The sequence below is a fragment of the Pteropus medius genome, unplaced genomic scaffold, assembly GCF_902729225.1.
Source record: "Pteropus medius unplaced genomic scaffold, Ma_sr-lr_union100, whole genome shotgun sequence".
Lineage (NCBI taxonomy): Eukaryota > Metazoa > Chordata > Mammalia > Chiroptera > Pteropodidae > Pteropus > Pteropus medius.
Genome location: NW_024342467.1, coordinates 10138073 through 10160424, shown reverse-complemented (window position 1 = coordinate 10160424; position 22352 = coordinate 10138073). Strand labels below are relative to the sequence as shown.

The 22352-nt window shown below is 38.0% G+C and overlaps 1 protein-coding gene across 10 annotated transcripts in view; it reads right to left on the bottom strand.

Annotated features, from left to right (window-relative positions):
* Window positions 1-22352, bottom strand: part of DNAH11 (dynein axonemal heavy chain 11) — a 265993-nt gene that overhangs the window by 133677 nt on the left and 109964 nt on the right. For 8 of the 10 annotated variants that reach the window (XM_039862506.1, XM_039862509.1, XM_039862507.1 and 5 more), the window contains 8 exons: window positions 19706-19798; window positions 18141-18335; window positions 17233-17310; window positions 15024-15156; window positions 12963-13090; window positions 11765-11913; window positions 5021-5171; window positions 1664-1795 (listed from right to left, as the gene is read on the bottom strand). In XM_039862506.1, the coding sequence (XP_039718440.1) occupies window positions 1664-1795; window positions 5021-5171; window positions 11765-11913; window positions 12963-13090; window positions 15024-15156; window positions 17233-17310; window positions 18141-18335; window positions 19706-19798 (1059 nt within the window). Of the gene's footprint in view, window positions 1-1663; window positions 1796-5020; window positions 5172-11764; window positions 11945-12962; window positions 13091-15023; window positions 15157-17232; window positions 17311-17558; window positions 18086-18140; window positions 18336-19705; window positions 19799-22352 lie in introns of those variants that run through there. The other 2 variants (XM_039862515.1, XM_039862516.1) reach the window with 2 other exon arrangements.

Here is a 22352-nt window from a genome sequence, read left to right as displayed (position 1 = left end):
AGGAGGCCAAGTGAATACCAACTTTATTTATAGATACGATTTACGGTAACCTAGTGACAAGAAGCAGAACTGGGTCAAAGGTTATAACGACCATGTATTTTAGGACCTACAGTGAATAAGCCAATGGAAATATGGGTCACTCTTGGCTGTGATGCCCTCCAAGTTAAATTCTCTGTTTACATCTGGAAATATCTGGGGAAGCCTGGAAGGTGTGTGCCCTCTATGTTTAATGCAAAGATTCTGGGGTACCTGCCGAAGCACTATGACCACGAGAGGTCCCGAGGTGCCCTGGAAGGCGTGGCATTGGAGACATGCACGGGTCGGGATCCTAATGACGTCATTTCCTGTCAGTGTAACGTTGGTCAAGTTACTTCACCTCTCGGAGCTTTAACTTTGTTTGCACGATAAGAATACCGTGAAGAATTCTTGAAAAGATTACATGAGAAAATCTATAATGAGGTGCACGGTGGAGATCAGATGTACAAATTTTTAAAGTTGAAAAACTCCCGCTTTGTACTTTGGCAAGTCTAAGCAATGGGTGTGAGTGTGTACACACACTTGTGCAAGTTCTTATCTTAAGTGTTTGCCCACAATAAATCAGAAGCCACACACGGGGAACGCCATGCAGGCATGATAGTTTTGCTTTAGGCTGAAGGAAAGACCAACGGAAAGGAATAGGACTAGCTCCCTGGGGAGCAAGTACGAGACTGATTAGAGGTAAGAGAGACTAGAGAGAGGAAAAACAATTTGAAGGTTATTACGGGCTATGGACTGAATTGTCTCTCCCCTCAAATTCATACGTTGAAACCCTAATCCCCAATGGGCTGGTATTTGGAGGTGGAGCCTTTGGGAGGTAATTAGGGCAGATGAGGTCCTGAGGTGGGTTGTCATGATGGGATTAGTGCCTTTCTATGAGGAGACGCAAGAAAGCTTTTTCTCTTTCTCTCTCAGCCATGTGAAGACACAGTGAAAAGGCAGAGGGTCCTTGCCAGAACCTGACCATATTGGCACTCTGACCTTGGACTTCCAGCTTTCAGAACCAAGAGAAAGTAAATTTCTGTTGTTTAAGCCACCAAGCATATGATATTTGCACTTTATTTGTGCAAAGCTAAGCTAAGACAGCATGAGAGCCCAGGTCAATCTAAAAACATTCCTGAATTAAGGCTATAGGGATGGAAAAGAAAGAGACAGACTAAACAGGTAATTTGTAACTGACACTGAAAGGATCTGATGACCGTCAGACATACAAATAAGGAAGAGTCATGTCTCCCCAAGTTTTAAATGGGAGCATCTGGAAGGAATGTGAGTAGCACTGAAGAAAAGAAAAAACAAAAAGGAAGAACAAATCTGGGGGGTGGGGCCGATGAAGCGCTCTGTGTCAGGCACGCTGAGAGTGCCTCACCTGTGGAACAGCTCGCTGGCAGCACCTGGTCCAGAGGCAGGTGGAAACAGAACCTTGAGCTCAAAAGTGAGATCTGATGGAAGGCTCTGAATTTGCCAGCCAAGGTTAGAACAATCTGCCTGGATGAGCATGCTTGGATAATGCACAGGCGTAGAAGAAAACAGGGCAAGTAGGACAGATTTATGATAATAAAAATGTAGGAATCACATATATTATTCCCCCCAAAATGATACTGGTTCTGTGAACTATTTCCAAACATACCTGATCTTGTAGCAGAGTGCCTCCAAATGCCCAGATACAAGCAAAGACAAAATAGACTTCATAAACTTCTTTCGGGCTGTCAGAAGGTACATTTTCAGGAGTCAGCAAGCATTCCAGGAGAGCACAAATAGTCTACAGAACAAGAAACAGCCGTTCATTTAGGGCCAATTTTTTTTTTTTTAAATAATGGAGTACATTCATAGGACTTATTAACAAATTCACTTTATCCTAATGATATCATATAATTTTCCCCAGCTCTATGATTTGCTGCACTGGGAGAGACAAAATTTACTGCCTTGAATTTCTATGTCAGGTGGAAAACCATTGCCATTTTTAACCAACTGGTTTTCTAAGTAATAGCAAACTATTAAAAAAAACCTAAAGTCATAAATTATCCAATTAATAATCACTGTCATAAACATAAATACATATAAGCAAAAAATGGGGATATATCTGTTCTTTCTATAAATAGGGAGACAGATTACTCACAGTAGCCTATAACCCACTTTCTCACTGACAAACCAAAGACATCTTAACCAGTGTTGCCTTACAATATCACTGGGAATGAATGAATAAGATGCCACTGGATGGAAAGGTTTATGTAACTATTGCCTTCTTGTTGGACATTTAGATAACCCACTTTCCCTTAGTGCTCTGGCATAAGCCACCTGTTGTCATAAATTTAGAAAGTCTGGTAGCCTTAGCCTGTGGCATTTTTTTGGACACCAGGCTAAATTTAGCCTTGGAAGAAATGCTGTTCAGGAACTTGTTCTTGATACCCTTGGTAAAATAGCGATGTGCTCCACTGGTCTGAAACCGAGACCTGAAGCTCAGGGCTCTCGATGACCAGGGGAACGTGGCTGCTGTGAAGGCCTTTCCCGTACGAAATAACAACCAGTAATAAACATGTGTTTGAGCTAGATCCTACAGCACAAAAATAGCTGTCATTACACTTCTCTCTAGAGAACATACAAATGGCCAACAAATATATGAAGAGATACTCGACATTGCTAGCTATTAGGGAAATGCAAATGAAAACCACAATGATATGAAATACCGCCATTTGCGACAACATGGATGGACCACGAGATAATCATGCTAAGTGAAATCAGCCAGACAGAAAAAGTTGAAAATCACATATCACCTATATGTGGGATATAAACAAATGAACAGGACAAACAAACAGAGACTCATGGACATGGACAATGGATGAGTGGTTACCAGAGGGGAGGGGGAAAAATAAAAAAATAAAATGTTAAAAATGAAAAATATAGTTGTCATAAATTAGCACTGTCACAGACTCTCAGAACTCTTGATACCCTTTCCCCTAGTTTCTGCAGGCCGAAACAGATTTTTATCACTATCACATGCACAACAATGAAAGCTACATCGAAGCACATCAGGACTGTGGGCGTGCCCTTCCCTCTCAGCCATGAAAGTGAGGGAAAATTCATGGTAACATGAGAGATGGGTCCTGGAAATAGTTTGGAAATGCTTTTAAATAGTTGATCACCTATTATGTTTTTCAGTCGTCTTGCTTGATGTCTATCTAGTGTTTTATATCGTGCCACAGTTGCTAATTTAAAATCATCTTCTAATAGAATGAAACTCACCAATTTATCAAGAAAAATAATACAGTGCTGAGGCTTTGCCATTTCTCAGTAGAAGCTATGTTAGTCTAAGGAACTGTTCAAATCAGAACAAAAAAGACCAGTCTTAAGTTATTTGCTGATTAGAATACACTAAAAATGCATATGATTTTTCTATCTTCTCCCAAGCACAGTACTTGGAAAACATTTTGAGCTGTCAGCAATTAATAAAATCATACTTTGGTACATATTCTGAAAGAGTTAATACATCTTACTAAACCGAAGCAAAGAAGTTTCATATATTAGAAAACTTCTTAGTAGGTTAATTTCTTAAAGTAGCCTTTTTAAACTCTTCTCTTTTATACTCATTTTTGTCTCAAATTCCTATCCTTATAAGTAATCACAGAAGAGAGACTGTTGTATAAAACAGCTAAAAAGGAGCTGAAGATAAAATGCCATTTCTGAATACTACAAAAGGAAGAAGTGAGAGCAAAAGTCATATTAATTCCTACTGACCTATTTTCACACTACTCTTGAATGAAAAAGTTCACACCACAGAGAATCGCACAAATATACAAGTCAACTTGAAAAAGAACACAACCATACTTTTTACACCAGAGGAAGTCTAATTAGGCTAACCACATAATTAATTCATTATGAATAAATTCAGACCTGCTTTCAGAAATAAATTATACCTCAGATAATTACCAGGGAAGACTATCGTTTACTTAATTGGTGTGTGAATTATCCAAAAACCTGAACTTTCTTTTCTTATTATGCTTGTGACTATTTCTAATTTGTTTGAAATTAGAAATAGTCACAAGCATAATAAGAAAAGAAAGTTCAGGTTTCTATTCAAATGAATTTGGTAACATAGTAACTTAATGGTAACACAGTACTTTGAAACAAATTTTGCTCTTATAGAAAAAAAAGTATCTAATTGTAAACGTTTTGTGAAATTTTATACTTATAAAGGCTGGGGACAGTTTCTCTTCACACTGAGATTGAGATCACAACCTTCATTTCTATGTGCCATAAATTATTTTCACTCGCTTCCATGACAACGTATAATATATACCCTTCACTTTTACCAACTGTCTCACAATGAGTGTCTGGAGGAAAAATGTATCCTGGGAATATTATAAACTCTCCATCTAGACTGACCTGACTTTAGGAATATTTGCGGGGAGGGGAAGAAAAGAAAGGGAACAGAGGGCGCGAGGTCTGGGGGTGGTGGCACCTGTGTGGTAGGGTTCGGTTCTTTCTCTCACCCGTTGGTCAGCATCTTTAATTGCACAGATTTACTGTATTCAAAAACATACTGAGCGCCTTCTCTGGGCCAGTTTATTAGGTGACAGAGGAAAATAAATATGGCTGCTACAATTTTGTTCTTCCTATTCTATTCGAATATACTTGGAAGGAACACATGATTTAATAAAGACATATTTGGTATCTATTATGTGCCTGAAACTCTGTAAATCTCTTAGGATATAAAAATGAATAAAAGGTGGTGTCAGCCCTCTTGGTTACAATCTCGAGAAAGAGACCTCAAGCCCAAATGATAATAAAATGTGATGAGTGTGTGACAGAGGTGCACATAAAGCACTCGGGAACCTGGGTGCTAGACACCAGAGGACAAGGGTTGCATAAGTTTAACAACTCCAGAAATCTTTCCATCTTCTTGATCAAGCAAAGTCTTCTGTTGTCTTGATGAAGACACAGTGCCACATCAGGACTTGAATGTTACACGGTGTAACTGAAGACAAACCTGCACCAGGCTGTTCTCTGGAATTGAAGTGATGGTTTTAAAGCTTGTTCTCAGCTTATCCAAGCACGCAGGAACATATTTATCAAAAAGAATTGTTAAATTGGCCTTTTCTGATTGATGCTGCCTTCTGTCTATCCAACTGGCCACATACCTGAAAACACAGAAAAGCTTTTACTGAACGCTAGGCTTGAAAAACAGAATTCTGCCAACTCAAAGCTTCCCCCTTCCACACAGCTTGGTGTAATACTTCAGGAGCATGTTTAGTGAGTTCATTCTATTTCTCAAACTGCAAATATTTTAAAATGACCCTTTAAAATTTTGTCTTAATGGCTATTTTTACCTTAATGAAAAGAATGTAAAAGAAACTCCTAATAGCACTTTGAAGCCAAACACAATAGAGTATAAGTAAGTAGGCCATTACTGAGCACTTATAAGGAAGTGCAGTTTGTCATCTTCGAGAGGAGTGAAACTACTCTCATAGGGTAGGACTTATTTATGAAAACAGCTTAGAATTTTTCTTGATTAATCTTGGCATCAATTATTTAGTAATAAGACATCAGTTACAAATAAAAAGGTGTGAATTCCGTAGAAGCTATTTCAAAGTTCCTCTTTTTCTTCACTGGACTGAATGTACTGCTACCTTATAGCTGATAATGTATTTCCAATAAGTGGCTCTGAAATGGTATCTCATGCTTGGGTACATGTGTATTAATCTGAAGTCTAGAAAATGTTATCAATTTTTATAAACTAATCTCTCTAACATAGTAATGAAATAACACTTATCAAAAAAATGGAACATGATTTAGTAGCATCCACAGTAGTCTTTGGGGAGACACTGTATAAGGTTAAATGAAAAATAATTGCTCAAAAAGTTCTTGTCAAATAGGAAGCAGTGATAATAAAAACATTTAGCTGCCAGCAGAGAAGCAGTGGGACCAGACCAATTACAGCTATACCTTGCTTTAAGCAAATCAGATTTCACATTTTCAATATCAGAAGAAATTAAGGCAAGATGATTATCTTATCTTATCCCTTTGATTTTCACAAGGCTTCATAACAGAGTTTTATTAAATATTCTACTAACTTTACACTATCGTTAGATTTATATAATATCAATTGCCAAAGCTTTTTTAGGTCCACAGTGAACAGTTTTTAGTTGAAGACTCGAGAGAGCATCTCGGGGGTGGTAGTGACAGAGGGCACTGGGAATAATGGAAAACAGGTGTTAGTTACTGGGGACAAAGGTGTGAAGGTCACACATATACCCCTCAGCTACTCATTTTACTGCATATCAGCTGCCAGAAATGGACTCAGTGTCCAGAGCTTACTGGGGGTGGGGGGCGGGAGTGGGGAGGGGGAGGTTGTTTAGGGAGATGAAACTCTAAAGTCAGATTGCCTGGATCTGCTTACCAGCCCCACCATTTTTTAACTTTGTTACCTTGGGCAAATTACTTAACCTCTCTGTGCCTCCAGTTTCTCGCCTGCCAATGAAAATGATGATAATATAGATTTCTTAGGGTCATTCTGAAGATTAAATGCGTTCTCATATATAAAGTGCTTAGATTAATATATGACATATAAGAAACTCTGATAATTTCTTACCAGACATGGAAACAACCTAAGTGTCCTTTGATGAGTGATTAGATAAAGAAGATTGGTACATACGTACAGTGGAATACCACTCAGCCGTAAGAAAAGATGAAAGATTGCCATTTGCAACAACATAGATGGACCTTGAAATAATCATGCTAAGCAAAATTAGCCAGATGAAGAAGGACAAGAACCATATGATTTCACTGATATGCAGGATGTAAAACAGAAAGCAACAAATGAACAAAACAAACAAACAAACTCAGAATGGTGATTACCAAGAGGGCAAAGGGTTGGGGGGAGGAGGAAGAGGGTAAAGGGAGTCAAATATATGGTGATGAAAGGACACTAGACTTTGTTATTAACCGTCACCCCAATAAATTTAATTTAAAAAAAACAAAGTTGTGGCTCCCAAAAGTTATCTTCCAGTAATCACTTTTGGAATCAGATTAAATTCCAGAGATATTCCTATCTTTTACTATCATTATTTGCAAGCTAAGGAATACATAGTTTAGTAGGCTCCATTTTCAGTGTTATGCTCCTTGTAAATAATTTTAATTTAAATAACTATAAATAAATTTAAATAATTCTTTGCCTCTATGTTTTTACCTCCTTATGCATTTTCATCCCTTTCACTAGAAAAGAAAAATTCTTGCTAATCATAATTTCAGAAATTTTCTTCTAATTCCTGTGTCTTTACTTCTCAAGATCTCAACAAACATATGCCAACTATCCAGGCTTCTTCCAGTAAACTTACTTAAAACTCAGAATTAAAATAAAATAGTATTTGATTTATACATATGCTGCTGTGATTTTAAGGATATTGTTTGACCTGATATGCTCCATATTTGTAAAGTGTGGATGTAAATTTATTTTTTATAATAGTTCAGCGAATTTTAACAAAAATATTTTAAGAAACTTAAGTGACATGGCACGATCTTAAGTCCTTAAATGGAATCCCACAGAGATACTGTGAACACAGTATTTCCTGATTTCTTCTACCTACAATATCTTATCGGTTCCCATAATATGAAGAAAATCTATTTCCTAATTTTGCTCACTGAAAATGTCTAGAAGCAATGACATACCAGTGGTAATGAGCACACCTGGCATCGCCATCCAACTCCTTATACAAAAAGTAGTTTCTTTTGGCTCCTTGGAGAAATGGCTAGATCAGGCCCAGGGTAAGGAAGGTCTGAGATAAACCATGAGTATCTTGTTTAACCAGAAAGCAAAGTGACCAAAGACTGAGAAGGACAAGTAGAAAAGAGCACGAAAGGAGCCAGCATAAAGAGGCTCTGGTGGGCAAGATTTGGGACAATATGAGCATACAAAAGAATAATGTGAGTAATGAGTTTTACCCATTGAACTAAAAGAAGCCATAAATAGAAAATGATACTCCTCAAAAAAAGGAGGGGGAGAGGAAAGAGAGAAAGGAAGGGAAGGAGGAAGAGGAAATATTCTTTACAAAAAAAATGTAACCTAACGGGGCGGGGGCAGAAGGAATGATTCAATTAGGAAATTGCCTCTTTTGCAACCATCAATGGGTCATTTTTCAAGACTTCTGCCTGTTTTCTTCAAAACTGTAAATGTCATGAGAGAGAGAGAGGTGGGGGAATATTTTAGATTAAAGATGATATTAGAGACAAGTAGATGCAATGCATGATCCTTGACACTTGATTTCTTAAAATGCTACAGAGGAAATTACTAGAGTAAGTGGGAAATTTTGAAGAAAACGACTAGAAAAAAAATCAGATAATATTGTCTCAAAGATAAATTTCTTAGGTATGTAAATTGGATGGTGTTCATGTAGAAGAATGTCTTAGTTCTTAGGGGATAAATGCTGAAGTACTTAGAGATGAAGTGTCTTAATGTCTCCGACTTACTTTGAAATCATTTAGCAAATTAAAAGTAGAAAATATATGTGTACAGCCCAAGAGAAAGTAAAACAGTAACAATTGATGACTGCAGGCAAAGAACATATGGTTATACTACTACCTTTTCAACTTTTCTATCATTTTTAACACTTCCAAGTTTAAAAGTTAGGGGCAAAAGAGAACCAAGATTGGTTTGGGAAATGACGTTAATCATTATATTGATCTCAAGGTAATTAAGGATTAAATGAGTCAATACATGTAAAGCTATCACTTTATTAGTATTATGACATTTGAGTAAGGTACTAAAGTAGCCAATAAAGATGAAGTGAAAAAATACCAGCCAGTCAGAAATAGCTATTTTTTTTTTTTTTGTAGTTTATTGAACGTTTCTGGCAGTAGGAAGTGAAAACATAAAAATATCCTTTAGAGAAGATTCCCATTATCTTGGATAATGACCTGGGTAGAACTTTTAGTCATATACATTAAAATTAAAACCTACCCATGGATCTTGGATAAAAGAAAAAAACCTCCATAAAAATAAAATCTAATGGTGAAGACAGACTCAGTTAACTTTCTTAGGAGTGTAAACTGGGTGTCTCTTTAGCTAACTTGTGACCTTTGACTGACCAGATAAAAGTCCTTCTTTAAACAGGGATTTAGACAGCTTTTGTTACTGAGATTGACTTACACAGACCTTGAGAAGTGTGATTGAGGGGTCCCCTGAAGGAAACGTGTGAGGATTGCCTCTGCTCCCCGTATGGGGCAGTGGAGGGATACTGGAGATTCGCCTTCAGCTAGCTCCCGACCTATAGAAACATCCTAGGAGATAGCCTGAATCCTGGTTGGGGAAAGGAGCTAGTAACACAGGAAGAACTCTCTATTTTAGACTTTTAAAAATCACTCCTTCCCCAGCCAAATTCAATAAAGCTTTGTTAAACAAAAAGCCTGGGTGTGGTTCTCCTTTGTTGTAGAGTTAAGAGATGAAACTCATAGTGAAAAAATCAGTATGCAGAAAAAGCAGCCTAAAAGATGCCTGATGCATCAGTCAGGCACCTGGCAGGGAAGAGATGTCATTCTCGAATCAGGTTAGTGATGAGAGATCAATAAAAGGACTACTGACAAAGGTGTGGGCAGGGAGCAGGGACACTGGAAGGGAGAGTGCCATGCCATGGAGAATGAGGAGAGGCTACTGCATCTATGCCTGCAAGGACAAGAGAATGAAGGACCACCTGAACCTGGAAGGCAAGAACCTTGGGGAGAGATTTAAGAGGAGCTGTGGCCTGCAGTTGAGGGACACAGTCATCCTAATGTGACCCTGCGGGGAGAAGCCAGGGGAATAAATAACCTGACCTCATCTCGTCCCTCCCTCTCATTTCCTGTCAAGGCTCCTCATTAGCCATACCAACCAGGAGCCAGAGGGCCAGGGGCCCACTGATGTGGTCCAGGACAGCCTCTGGGCTAAACAGAAGCTACCTGACACAAGAAACACATCAGACACAAGTACATGTCACTTGCAGAGCTCAGACATTTTTACAGCTAATAATGGTAATGCCAGAGGAGGTGACAAGTGACCACCAGGATGAATTACGGGAAATGTGAGCATGTGAAGAGTAAGCAAGTGGGCACAATAAACTTGTTCTAAATCAATCAAAGCATCACCACTGTTCATGTATGCATATTATATGTATACATACAAATATACATATGCTAACTAAATGATATATCTAAGTGCTCCATGCGAGGTATTATTATTTATACACTTATTCAACGAATATTGAATTCTTAATGTGTACAAAGTGTGAAAAAGGTTATGACCAATGAAAAATGATAAAGGTATTCAGGTACTAATTTAATTATCTTTAAATTAGCCTAATTAGCTTTAAATTTAACTGCTAATACTTTTTCAAATAATCATATACATTTTTACCTTTTTCTGAAAAAAGAAATATTCACAACAAAACCAAACAACCAGATTTAGAAAGGGGCAAAGGACTGAAATAGGCATTTCTCCAAAGAAAAGATACGAATGGCCAATAAGCACATGAAAAGATGCTTGACATGATTAATCATTAGGGAAACACAAATCAAAACCAGAATGATACCATTTTGCACTCATTAGGATGGCTATTATAAAAAATGGAGAAAGTAACAGCTGTTGGTGAGGATATGCGGAAATTGGAACCCTGGTGCACTGCTGGTGGGAATGCACGATGGTGCGCCCACTATGGAAAACAGCATGGCGACTCCCCTAAAAATTAAAAATAGACCTACCATTTGATCTAGCAATTCCACTTGAAGTGTATATCCAAAATAACTGAAAGCGGGGACTCGAAGAGGTATTTGTATGACCCTGTTCTTTAGAAGCATTATTTGTAACAGTCAAAATCTGGAAGCGGCCCCGGTGTTCATCATTGGATGAATGAATAAACAAAATGCGGTATATACATGCAATGGAATATCAGCCTTAAAAGGGAAGGATGGTCTGGCACATGCTGTGACATGGATGAACTCTGAAGACGTTACACCAAGTGAAATAAGCCCATCACGAAAGGACAATCACTGTATGAGTCTAAGAGGTATCCGGAGTATTCAAATTCATAGAGATAGAGAGTCGGGCTAGAGCAAGGAGAACTGGGGAGTGATTGTTGAATGGGTGTGAAGCTTCAGTCTGCAGTTGAAAAAGTTCTGAAGATACAGTGGCGATGGTTATACGACAGTGTGAATGTACTTAGTGCCACTGAACTGTAAGATTAAAAGTGGTTAAAATGGTAAATTTTATATTAGGTATATTTTACCCCAATTTTTATTATTTCTATTTATGTATTTTTCAATTAATTGACATTCAATATTTTATATTAGTTTCAGGCGCGCGGCATAGTGGTGAGATATTTATATAACGTATGAAGTGATCTCCCCGATTAGTCTAGTATCCATCTGACGCTATACAGTTATTACAATACTATTGACTATATCCCCTGTGCTACACTCCACACCCCATGACTATTTCGTAACCATGATTGTGTTTCACGTCACTTTCTTCATCCAGCTCCCTACTCCCCTCCCATCTGGCAATCATCGGTTTGTTCTCTGTATCTATGAATCTGTTTCTGTTTTGTGTGTTCATTTATTTTGTTCTTTAGATTCCTTATATAAGTGAGATCATATGGTATTTGTCTTTCTCTGTCTGACTTATTTCACCTAGCATAATACCCTCTAGGTCCTTCCATGTGATTGCACATTATTTTACCACAATTTTTTTTTTAAAAGCAATACTCACGGATTCCAGCCCAAATCTTGTGGGTTCACATACAGAATACCAGCTCTGGAAACAGTAGCGGGGGTTGCTGTCCTTAAGTGATGAATCTCAAAGAGCAGCCTCATGGAGGGAGTGAGGGCTACGCGCTCATTGCTGGCCAAGGTCAGCACCTGGACAGAGCAACACAGCAGACAAGAGGCCCTGTTGTTGAACAGCAAACGCAACGTCTGCCAATTTACTATAACAACACAAAGTACTTCCCCCCAGTAGAAGTGCCAAAGGCTATGAGCTCACTGTCCCGAGTTAGAAGCACATACAGTCTGAATAAAGATCTCAGTTCATCCCCAAGGGAAGCTCGCTGACCCTTGAACACTTTCACCAACACGGACTCTTTCATGCCAACCTTTAAATAACTGTGCTAATTATTACTACATATAAGACATTTGTTCTAAGAGCTGATTACATGAAAAGGCCCAAATACCACAAAAAATAAACTTTCTTTAGAATCTGAAATACCACAATTATCCATTGTCCTATAGAAACTCATGCAAGTATAAAGATCTCAGACCTATATCTTATGATGAACAATGTCTTAGTTCAGAAAGCAGTAATTACTGTGAACTGAAGGGGGGGTTACCAATTCTATTCTGGAGTGATGATGATTACTGATTTCTTTCTCCTGACCCTAACGACAGACCTTGTGCTGCTTAAGTGGTGTCTCACAGACCTGTACCATCGCCCTGTGTTTTCACCGAGAATGCTAAATTAACCATGGCAAAATGCTTAGGAATGCATTATTACTCAATCGGTAGCCATAGGAACTACTTAATTTCAATAGCTAAATTTCACCAATTAACACAGAGCACAAACTCATTCTTTTATTATCCAAGGATTCCATACTTAATCAAAGATAAGATGTAATAATTTATGCCTAACCTTTAGAAAATGGTAAGATGTATATGAACTAAATTCTTGGATACATATCTCTTTTTAAAGGTGATTAAATTTATACAGACAAGAAAAATATATTCTTTAACAGTGAAATTCTTTAACAGTGAAATTAAGAGAATTATCAGGTAAGTGCCACTTAATCAAAAACAGTAACTACACAAAGAGCATCGGGTTAATGATTAAGAACTAGTATTAAAATCAACAAGTGAATTGAACGCAATACAGTCCAGGTGTTATGTTTAAGGTTTAGCGCTGAGGTATTACTCACCTTGTTATCATCCATGACAGTATTTAGTGATTCAATCCACATGGGATCAATATCTCCATCCAAGACCATCCATTTTGGTCCATCATGCATAAGATTTGCTTGTTCTCGCAGAATGGATGAGAAGAGACCTATAAATTAAGAGTAAACAATCATTATATAATGGAGTTCTATTTATAAAATAGATTTGCATTATTTCTACTGGAAGCTCTTTCATTAAATAAATAAATTTGCTGCAAATTTGTTGCCTCTCTCTGGTGGGCAATGTGTAATGCCTTTCAAGCTAAACCTGGGCTCCAGGCCAGTGGGCAAGTTTCAGTTTTGTGAAGTTCCTTAGCTTCTCTGACTGAGCTTCTGCATATGGCAAATATAGTATTTCCTTGAAGAACAGTTGTGGAGATTTATGAAAGGTAGCACACATGAAACTGACACCAAATGGAGACATGATCCTTTTTCACGTGCATATGTTTAGCATCTATTTTTAGGTCAAATATTATTTCATATTTCTCCATTTTTCTTTAACGATATTCAAGGGACATAATTCTAAAGCTAAAGCATTCAGAAGTGCTATCATTTCTTTGACAGATTTGGTCACTGGCCTTATATTATCATTACTTCACAAGATACATAGATAAAAACATTTTAAATCCATAGCCCTTTTTGCTATTACTACATATCTGAATATTATTATGTGTGTTATGCACTGTACAGTTGCTGATTTTCCAAAACTGAAGTATATAATATCATGGTGAGAAAAGCTTGTCTGATGCAAGTTTGTGGAAGATTTTGATTCATCTGTGAAGTACTTTATGCAAAAATAAGTGACAGTACATAGTAGAACCTGCCACCATGATTCATAAAAGTCAGTAACCTTTTCTAATGATCACTGATTTGAATGGCTTCCACAGATTTTCAACATAAACTGATATTTTTCCTTTCCTGCCATAATCCTTTAAAAAAAGAGATAAAAGGCTAAGAATAAATTTTGACTGTCTCACAAATTAAAGACTGCACACTTAAAAAGAGGATAGAGAATGGCGAGGTGGGCTTTCATGCACAGGATCACCAGGGAAGTCTTCTCTGATGTGACCAGACACTTCAGTAACGTAAGGGAATAAGCCATGCAGGTATCTGCAGTGTTGCAGATGGTGGGAACTTCAAGCACAAAGGCCTGTGCTGGAAAGAGAGTTGGCATGTTGAAGGAAGAGCAAGGAGACCAGAATGTACGGACAACAGCAAGTGGAGGGCAGAGCGCAGTAAATGAGGTTGGAGACGGGGGAGGAGGACCTAATCACACAGAACCTTGTAGGCCTTGGACAAAGGTTGCATTCCAAGGGTGATGGAACCCACTGGAAACTGCAAGCAGAGAACTAACATTTTGAAGAGCACCTTCTGTCTGCTGTATGGAAAATGAACTGCAGGGAGAGACCAATGAGAGAGCTACTGCGGAAGTACAGGCGAGAGGCTATGGTGGCTTGAAGAACATGGCAGTTGTGAAGAAGAGAAATGCTAGAATACAGTATGTATCTTAAAGGTAAAGCCTATAGGATTTGCTCTGAGGTTGGACGTAGCGTGTGAAAGGGACAGAGGACTCAAGGATGATGCCAAGGTTAGTGCATTTACTGATACGAGAATAACAGATTTTAACAAAGGAGTTTGCTTGTCTACAAATACTTCCAGGTTAAGAAACATGTCCCATTGACTTTTGTCCCTGGCACCTAGAATACTGCCTGCCTGAAACTTGGTCAGTGTTTTGTGTTAGGTACTTTACAAATGTTCTGAGGCATTCGTGTTGACTTCCTTCCAAGTTTACAGAGTCCTGACATAACTGATGCGGGATAAAATCCACAGCTCTGAGCGCGAACCTACTGAATGCAAATCGACCATTTATTCAAATCTAGCTTTAATTTATAGGTTACAAATGCTGTTGTGAGCTGCTATATTGCCAATAACGCCAACACAAACAGTAAATCTCCAGCTATGACTAAAATTGGCTTGAGCTGAGAGATGATTTCCTGGATAACAAGAAATTTTTTGCACTTCTAAAGGGGAAATACTACTTGCCATCTTTCCATTCCCGGGTAGCATGATGTATGAAACCAAAGAGTTCATCTGTTGTCACAGCTTTAGGGTTTAAGTCATTCCAAATGGGTTTTTGTTTCATGTTAACATATGTTCGGTTCAGTGTTCTCAAAATCTGAAGGGAAGAAAGGGAAAAAGCTAAGAAAATTAATACTAATGTAAGCCAAATGAGAAGCAAAAGATTTCAAAGGATGTTCCTTATTTATTACATGTTCCTAGCTATTCTGTGTGTATTAAGATTGAGAGTGGGAAAAAATTTACATGTACACATTTTCATTACCATCTTGAGACATTTAATCCTATAATCCCTTAGGATCAGTTCACCTGATTCTTTGAACAATGCAGACTAGAGAAAGTCACTATCATTTGAGATATTTAACTATGCGTGGAAAGTGAAGGACTGTATTAAATAAGAATTCTGTTCATGTTATTAAAATATAATCTACCTGTATTATTTAGTCATTCTCTAAATTTAGCCTGCATCAGTATCACTTATAGAATGTTAAACCCCAGATTGCTGGACCCAATCACAAATTCAATTCAGTATGTCTAGGGAGGGACTGATGACTGGCACTTCTATTAAGGTCCCAGGTGATGCCTGTGATGCTGGTCTGGACATGCTTTGAGACCCAGTGACCTACAGCAATAGCTCTCAACAGCAGATTTCTTGACTTGGGGGATGAAGGCATGCTACTGGGCATCTAGTGGTCAGAGGGCAAGCTTGCTGCTAAACATCCTACAATGCACAGGACAGCCCTACAACGAAGACTTATCTGGTCCAGAATGTCGATAGTGCTGAGGCTGAGAAACCCTGATCTAGATAATTAAGGAAAAGAAGCCTTGAGGATAAGAATTCACAGGATAGGTGCTTAATACACATCTGTTTAATTGACACCTTATCTCAAATATCTGCCCCAAGTATCCTTTTTGCTTTCTCTGAAAAGCCAGGGCTTTTAGATACTTATTATCCTGATCTTCTCAGGGGTTTAGAGGACTGATAAATAATTGCCAAATACTTTGGAATAATAAGTGCTCTAATTCTATCAACTTAACTAAAGGTTGAATAGAACAGAACAAGTGAAGACTAGATAAAAGAAACTGAATGGCTTAGGAATATTAAGCTTACATTTTTAGAAACCATTAATCTACTAAAAATTATAGAATTTAATTTTATCCTTCCTTAAACTAGGGCCTGCATATGAAACTTACTCTAACAAAATAATTACAGATCTATCAGTTATCTACTTTAATATTTCAATTCTTATATTTTTCACTAGAAAGATTCCTATTCAGGGCCTCCCTTTACAATTATCCCACTTTGGGTTCAGATCTAAATATTGGCAAATTCTCCATACACCCATGCTCTAAAGACTCATATGCCCACTCATTATTTTTAGTCATTGGCTACTAAATATGTTTATACTCAAGCACCCTGGATTAAAATGCATGCATATACCATCTGCCAACCAAGAAAATAAGTACATTGCCAGGACTGTCAGTAAGACCAAGCAAAAGCAAGCAATGAACTAAAAGTGGGGATAATAATACCCATAGCACATCATCGTTATGCAGAGTAAATCACACATGAGGCACCTAGTACAGTGCACAATAGATACCTCAAAAATGTGCAGGTTTTTTCGCTGCCTCTCCTTTTTTTCAAGTTTTGTTTTGGCCCTACAAAGGGCCATATTCTGAGAGAGTATTAAAAAATATATATTTGGGTTTTCTTAATGATATGGGGAAGAAAATCTAGGATAACTTGGAAAAGATAACAACATACTTTTGATAAATGTGGGTAGGGCCAATCCAATCACGCAACCCACATATCTTACACGAGAGTATTTCAATACATTAACTTTGGATAAAAAAATTCAGGTAGAATTATATTATTGAAAAAGGCATAAAATAGGATGGCATATATCTAAATGCATGAATAGCATGCTAAATATCTCATGTGGAAAGTCCAATCTTCATCTCAGCTTACTTTTCCTATTTGTTCCTTTCTCCCTCTCCCCCAGGATAGAGGAAATTAGTGTCAATTGATCAAAGAATGATATCAGTCTCAGATTCTAATGCAAAATGATGGTGGATTTCACTGAAGAGAACTTTTAAATAGAATTGAAAATAGGCTCGCCCTCCCACCCAAAATTGTTCCTTCCATGGCTGAAAGCTAACAGGCAATTTACTATACCTTACTCTTTCCCGTGCCTGCATTTCCAACCACGAAGACAGAGTGCCGCACGGCCAACAGTTCTTCCAGCTGGACAACCTGCAAACCCAACAGCCAGTCACTGGTTTCCTTTCATGAGTTTATGATTTAAAAAACAAAAACAAAAACCCACTATCCATTTTTGCCCAACTCTTTCCTTACAACCCAAGCCAGCCCCACTGACAACAGTATATTCCAGGAAAGTTAAAATAGATGACAAGGGTTAAATATAGTTCCTCCTAGCTCTCCGACATAGAACACAGAAGTGAGAATGAAGACAATCACTGAAAAATAATAGTACAGGGTACCTGGCTGGGGTTACTTATACAACCAGTGACTCTTCTCGAAGTGTTGAACAAAGCAGTATATGGCCAATCATCATCTATAATTGAGTAATGACTTACATCCTCTAAAATATCTAAAAGACACTCTACATATCTATTTTAACATCCATGTATTCACTACACCCAGATTGAACACACATATGCACATGCCTTTAATAAGTCAGATGATGTCATACATGTAGCAATTTCTCCCCACTAAAAGCATGCACTAATGATTTTGTTTCTAATTTTCTCTAAACTGGAATGAAAAGAGCAAAATTAACTTTTGGTGCATGTCACTAAGAAGAACCAGAAAGTTTTATAAACTAACAAAAAGTCTGCTTACATTTAAAACTGTGACTTAATCATACCTGCGTTTCCCTTCTCACAGAATGGGATTACAAAATATTTATATTTACTTTCATGAAGACTGCCATGTTAGAATGCAGTAAAGTATATTAAGGTTGGTGTAATATATAAGTTGACGTTTGGTTCAGTATCACTTAACTACAGTTATTGTCACTGTGCAGCCCAAGGGCTGCCATGGCAAGTAAATGCCCCTTTTACTTTGAGGATGAAGCTCTCCTCAGGCTGCAGGCGGAGCTCCAGGGTGGACTGCCTGACCATCTGTTCAAAGTGTGGCGCCCTCCTCCGGGGCACGTCCAGGGCTGGAAACAGGTCACCGACCAGGCCCAGAAACACAGGGATGTCGTCTGTCACAATCTTAGGCATATTGAAGTCCCTTAATGCTCTCATGAGCACCTAGAAAAGAGAATAGGGGAGGGAGGGAGCAATTGGGGGTATCGTTTATATAGATGTCTAACCAATATACTGTATACTTGAAACTCATTTAAATAAATTTTTAAAAAATAAAATAAACCAGAAAAGAGGGCAACACTTCATTTTAAAAGCCCAAATGGGGTCTAACAACCACCTAAACAGCTAAAGATATTATTTTTAATTCTCTTATCTAAAGCATGAGAATCGATACCGTTCTCTAATTAGGATGGCATTCTATCTAATTAACTTCCCCTATAGGGAGGTTAAATGCCTACAAGGTCACGTATGAGAACATGAGAAGGCTCTGCAGATACCAGGACATCCTCAGACCAAAGTCATCAAGGGGGCCCTGTACCTTCCCTACCAACACCTCCTTTGATCCTGAGAAAGGATCTGAGGCCCTTCCCTCCTTAGTCCTCAAACTCCAGGAGATAAATTAGCCAGGCCCACTAGATCGTTTTGTTCAAAATACTCTGAGAATCTCAGAATAATACACACAACTATTTTCAGTTTGGATTTTTGTTCTATATTGGCTGAAAACCAAAGAAAGCTTCCAATTTTAAAAGCAGAAACTTGAACATCAGGATGACTTCTACAGAAAGGTAAGCATTCCAACAACAACAACAGAGCAGGAGAATAAGTGCAAGAAAATCCTGATCCTGTCATGAACTGTGACTGAGAGGAAGAGAAAGATTGAACAAGTAGAAAATCACATAATATCCTTTAACATAAAAAGAAACTCACAGGAACAGATCTAAGCATACTTCATGTATACGTAGTGCTGTATCTGTACAGCCATTACTCTCACTAATTTAACAGAAAAAATGGACATGTGGCTGTTTCTTCCTAGGAGGGACAATTCCCTAGAAGCTCTGAAAAGCCCACTAAGTATTTCCCTGGTTTTAGGCGATCAACCTTCCCGTCCCATTCTTCATGTGCATCTTACATCCTATGAAATGGACATACTTTTTTCCATTAGATTATGTTTCCACTGACTTCTTCAGGATTAATAACCTGACTCGGATTTTTGAAACATGCTTCAGGAGAAATCAAATAGTGACTACTGAATTATTTAATTATGACTGCCGAAATATTTTTTGTGTGGCTGACATTTCAAAAATGCTTATAAAATTACACATTTTCTTTCCTACGCCCATATTCTTTCACTCAAGAATACTGGTGATCTTTTATAATATAAGAAATGCCAGTCCTCAAAATACTCTACATTAAAAATAGATGTGATTTTTCTTAAAAATCGTGCTATGCACGACCCATCGTCCGGGTACACGCTTTCATGTGTATGAAGCCATTTTGCTACTCACGCAATGGAAATCATATCAGCCCTGCATTACCTGGTCTTCAGGTCTGTTTTTGTCTTCTCGTTTCAGGGAGCCAGCTACAACCAAGACAGATTTAATAGCTCGAAGTCCCCAATCATAATGATCCTAAAATCAAAACACAGGCATATTTTCTCAAAAATTTTTATGAGGGAATGGTTCTCACTTCAGAAGGAGAAGCCGAAAGCTAGGCGTTCGGATAAATACATGCTTTAACGACGTGAAGTTTTATCTCTCAAGCTATATTTGAAACTGTGAAATCCATGTCCCTTCAGCGTCTTCCTGCTTCTTTCACCCGATTCTCTGCCCCTGTCAGCAAATCTCTTCTTCGTAGTTGCATTTAGTTGCCGCCTCTGCCCAAGGCTCCATCCACCTTCCTTGCTCTTCTCTCAATGATCCTGCTAACTCAGGAGTTCAACCACTTCCACGTTTTCACCTCCGGCCACAAGCACGTTCCTCCAGCTGTCCACTAACAGCCCTGCTATACCACGCCTTCCCAGGCCTCTATCTTGAATTGCTCTAATTACCCATCTTTACTTTCTTGGATGCTGCAGCCCTGATGCTGGCACTTAATACAATCAAAACCATATTAAATAAAATTCAATTATCAACCAGTACCTCTTTGAGACTTCTACATTATCTCTAAGGAAGATAGTTCTCACAGGCTCTGAGTTCCTGGAGAACAGAACCGGTATCTTATTTGCCTTTGTCTTCTAGGTCCTAGCAGGACGTATTGCATGGGGGCAGGTGCTCAGTAAAGGTAAGCTGAATTAACTGGTTGATTATCTGCCTGGCCTTCTCTGCCTTTCCTCTACAATCCACATACTAACAAGACTGCTCTCAAACATCTCTCAGCTGTGCCTACAGGAGAGTCATTTAACCCCTCCAAGCCTTAGCATCATCATCTATAAAAAGGCAGATACAAGTATTTACCCACTCTACAAGGCTGCTGTAGGAGTAAAATGAATTAATGCTTTATGGGCAGTGAAACAATATATATACATGTATAAAAATATGCCCTTCAATCCATTAGTGGATAATAAAGTCGATTTACTGGGTCTTAACCATCATTTTAGTTGGTGATAAAACAAAACAGAATGGAAGAATACCAGAACACATTGCAAATAAAGGTAAGAAGTGTTTCATGAAAATTTTTGTTTCGGTTGTGCATATGTGTGTGTACTGAGTCTCAATAGAAAAAGAGTTTTGAAAATTGCTGATGTAAAAGTAGATTGAGGCTTGAGGAAGGAAGGAGGGGGGTAAGAACAAGAGTCTGGAGGCCAGGGAGACTGGGGAGGGGGCTAAGTCAAGGCAGTAACAATATTAAAGCAGAGGATGCAGAAGAAATTCTGGACACAGATTTAAGAGGACTTAGTGAGTCTCCTGAACATTTAAACACTGCAAACCACTGCTCAAACAATCCCCACCATTTTCATTATGTCATTCCTTTGATCAACAATGTTCACTGATTCTTCTCTAATCCACCCCCACAGCTTAGAAAATTATCAGGATACTGTGTTCTCAAGTCAGTAGTTCTAGCCTGGCCAGATTTCCTCCCCACCATCTCATTTATGACATCTTCCTGGGGTGACGAACTTTTTTTTGCCTATTCTACCTTCCTCTCAATACCTTCCTCTTGTAATTGGCTACAGGTGTCCTCGAAAGAATTTGAAAGAACTAAATTCAAATCTTGCTCCCAGCACTTGTTAGCTGTGGACGTTGGACAGGTCAATTCATTCTGTTTCCCTATCTGTAAAACGAAACTAATAATAGCAAATCTATAGACTTCTTGTAAAGATTTCAAAAGAGAACACATGGCACCTGCTCAATAAAGACTGGCTTCTTTCTTTCTTAATAGGATAATCTTTTCATTCTCCATTTTATTCCAATTTTTATTTCACGTAAACTGAATCTCCTAAGTAAATTCTTTGAAGTCATAAATCTGAGTGTTTCATTTGTTCTGAGTCTTATCCCCTTTATCATCATCATAAATAAACATTATTTGGATACAGTAGATGCTCACTAAATATTTAAATATTACTACTAGGAATGAATATAGTTGCAACTCCATTTTTCCTGGAGTCAATGACATTATTTTCTTCTTTTTCCCCATTATAAAATTAAAATGGGCTCATGGAAAAAAGATATTATAAATAAGAATAAGGAAAAAAATAAAAATACAGTTTTATTATCCAGAGACAAATGTTAAAAATCACAATGTATTTTCCAGTCACTTTGTGTGTGTGTGTGAAACAGAGTATAATATAAAACACATGCCAATTATAGATCACACAGTTTGGTATGCTGTTTTTCGCATATAACATTGTCATAAACATCTTCCATATTATTAAATTTGCTATGTTCCCCCCAAGAATGTAAACTCAGTTATTAAAATGACAACATGAATTTCTCTTTCATATTCCAAACTTCCCACAGCAATGGATAACTTAAAATGAGTACATCTGGCAATGCATGTAACTGTGTGGTTATAACTGTGGTGTTTTAATACTTTCATCCTAGAACAGCTGCAGAATAACGTCAGCGGGAAGTAATGAAAGGTCATCAAAGGACCGAAGTCAAAGGTGGCTAAAAAACTGAGTTTAAAAATAATGATGCTGATACACGTGTAATTTATGTGGCACACCAGCAACTGTAAATGAGA